Source organism: Sinocyclocheilus anshuiensis, unplaced genomic scaffold, assembly GCF_001515605.1.
Source record: "Sinocyclocheilus anshuiensis isolate Anshui unplaced genomic scaffold, SAMN03320099.WGS_v1.1 scaffold371, whole genome shotgun sequence".
NCBI lineage: Eukaryota > Metazoa > Chordata > Actinopteri > Cypriniformes > Cyprinidae > Sinocyclocheilus > Sinocyclocheilus anshuiensis.
The window spans coordinates 1600604-1603065 of record NW_015549597.1 but is presented as its reverse complement, the minus strand read 5'-3'; the positions used below and the strand labels follow the sequence as shown (position 1 = coordinate 1603065).

Below are 2462 nucleotides of genomic sequence, written 5' to 3'. Positions count from 1 at the left end.
GTGTGATGATGGCTGGGACATGAATGATGCTGCTGTGGTGTGCAGACAGCTGGGATGTGGAACAGCTGTTAGTGCACATGGCAGTGCTCATTTTAGACAGGGTAGTGGTCAGATCTGGTTGGATGATGTGGGATGTTCAGGAAGTGAATCATTGCTCTCACAGTGCTCACATCCTTCTATTGGAACACATAACTGTGGTCATCATGAAGATGCAGGTGTCGTCTGCTCACAAGGTATATCTGGGGTGGGGGGGTTCTGTTGTTTTGTTGCATTTGTATGTAATATTTTCTTAGCATTAGGCTACATTTCTATTTTTTACATTTAATTACTTTGGTACTATTTTTAGTTAATTTTCACAACAGTTTTTACCAAATTTCAAACAGATTGTTTTGATGATGTCTAGAAATTAGTGCTAAGAGTTTTGAAAATGTACCCCTTGCTTGTGAAAATAATATCAGCAATTAAAAAGCACAAACCATGGTGTTTGGCTCCAGAAAATAAAAGAACAAATGGAAACTAATGTTTAACACAGATACTTGCCACATGACCCAAATACACATTTTTAATCCTTATTGCTTGCATTTTTAATGCCAAGCAGCAGACAAGGTTGGTCAGTGGGTCTGATTCATGTTGTGGGAGAGTGGAGATCCGTTATAATGGCCAGTGGGGAACCGTGTGTGATGATAACTGGGACATGAATGATGCTGCTGTGGTGTGCAGAGAGTCACAGTGTGGATCAGCCATCAGTGCACCTCATGGAGCCGCCTTTAGTCGAGGCAGTGGATCGATCTGGCTGGATGATGTTGAATGCTCAGGAAGTGAAGGAGCCCTCACACAATGTTCACACAGTGGACTAGGAAAACATGACTGTAAACATGGTGAAGATGCTGGTGTTGTTTGTTCAGGTATGTTAAATCTCTTGCATTTTCACACATTATTTTGGGGGGAAATGAGCAACAGAAATTACATTAACATTTCATGAATTTCATAATATTTCAACATTTTCAAAATAAATTACAAATTTATTTTGCAGGTGAGCTGCAGATGCCGACTCTTTCCCTGACCTCCACACATGCAGCTGTTTCTCCTGGAGAACATATCCAGTTCAGTTGCACAACACCTAAACCAAGATGCAATGCTAATGCTAAATTCCAGCTCTTCATGAACGGATCATCTATATCCTCCCAGACACATGTATCTAGTGTGACTTTCAACCTTGTTAATGTAGACATCTCACATCAGGGCAGCTACAGCTGTCGTTACTCCTACCAAAACAACACTGTCAAGTCACCTTTGAGCAACACTGTTATCATCACTGTGGGTGAGTGTGTTCAATCATAAATTACATGCATTAATTGCATGAAAGTGAATTAATTCTGTATTTTTGATCCTGACAAGATACAGTTCTTGAAGCCATTTTTATTTATTTAAAGAAGTTAGTTTTATTGTTTGAGTCTCTGTAACCATATAAATGTATTCTCCTTGTTTTCTAGTGAACTTGCAGCAGCCCAGTATTTCCCACAGTGCTCCTGATGGATGGTTTGACGTGGGGCCTCAGGGGCCAGTGATCACCAGGGGCCACAATTTCACTATCATCTGTTCAACTCAATCTCAGTATCCTGGCGGATCTTTTCACCTGTTCAGAGGATCAAACATCACCAGGACATCCTCCTGCTGAAGAGAAGACAAAAGCAAAGGAACAAGGAAACTTTCTTGAAGTTCTTCTTTAGAAATGGTAACTCTGCATTTCATGAAAACATCAAATTATGTCTTTTAAGTTTTAACATTTTACCTTCCATCAACACTGTTTATTAACAACTTCCTTTAATAAATTTGGCCTTCATCTCTATGCAATGTTACTAGGTGCAGATAATATATATGCAGGTGCATCTCATGACAAGAAAAATGAAGAGGATAACATTTATGAAAGCTATTGTGATGAATACTGAGTAAGCTACTACAATTAATAAGGCTCCAAAGAGTTAAGGCAGCCTTAATGTTAATGAAGGAAATCCAGTTGAAAGTGATTGAGTTATACATAGTTTATAAAACAAAAAAATCTTTGTTTGTTTGGCCTCACTGTCTTTTTATTAATGAGGATTGCTTATAGTATTGTGTGTATAGCACACAGTTTTCTGGCATATACAGTATAAGTCAAATATTGGAGAATGACCAAATGAAACAGTATGCTGTGTAATACTGTCAGCAGTAGGAGGATCAAGTGTTCTTTTAATTTCCGTGTTGCCAGTTTTCAACCTGTGCTCCAAACCCCCAGAGGGCCATGGAGGTACTGCAGAGGGACTGTAAACAATGATTAAAAATTATCTTTTAATAACTTTTAATAAAGTTGCAATTTTAAATTTTGCTATGTGCCTTGCAAGTAAGGACTACAAGTGTGGGCTTAGAAATGGTGTAACCACTGTAGATGTTGATTCACACCCCAATGTGTGTGTGTGTGTGTG

At 38.7% G+C, this 2462-nt stretch overlaps 1 protein-coding gene across 1 annotated transcript; it reads left to right on the top strand.

The window, feature by feature from the left end:
- Window positions 1-203: 203 nt before the first annotated feature.
- On the top strand, window positions 204-1678 carry LOC107658425 (scavenger receptor cysteine-rich type 1 protein M130-like). The gene is made up of 4 exons (XM_016446961.1): window positions 204-233; window positions 596-905; window positions 1034-1321; window positions 1494-1678. Exons 1-4 carry the CDS (start codon window positions 204-206, stop codon window positions 1676-1678), a joined length of 813 nt encoding a protein of 270 aa, XP_016302447.1.
- Window positions 1679-2462: the final 784 nt, after the last annotated feature.

What these genes read in the sequence shown, in the direction of transcription:
- LOC107658425 (XM_016446961.1), top strand. Translation starts at nt 204, where the DNA reads ATGAAGATGCAGGTGTCGTCTGCTCACAAG. An exon ending in AGGTGTCGTCTGCTCACAAG is followed by an intron (nt 234 to 595) that starts GTATATCTGGGG and finishes TTTAATGCCAAG; the next exon opens with CAGCAGACAAGGTTGGTCAG. An exon ending in TGCTGGTGTTGTTTGTTCAG is followed by an intron (nt 906 to 1,033) that starts GTATGTTAAATC and finishes TTTATTTTGCAG; the next exon opens with GTGAGCTGCAGATGCCGACT.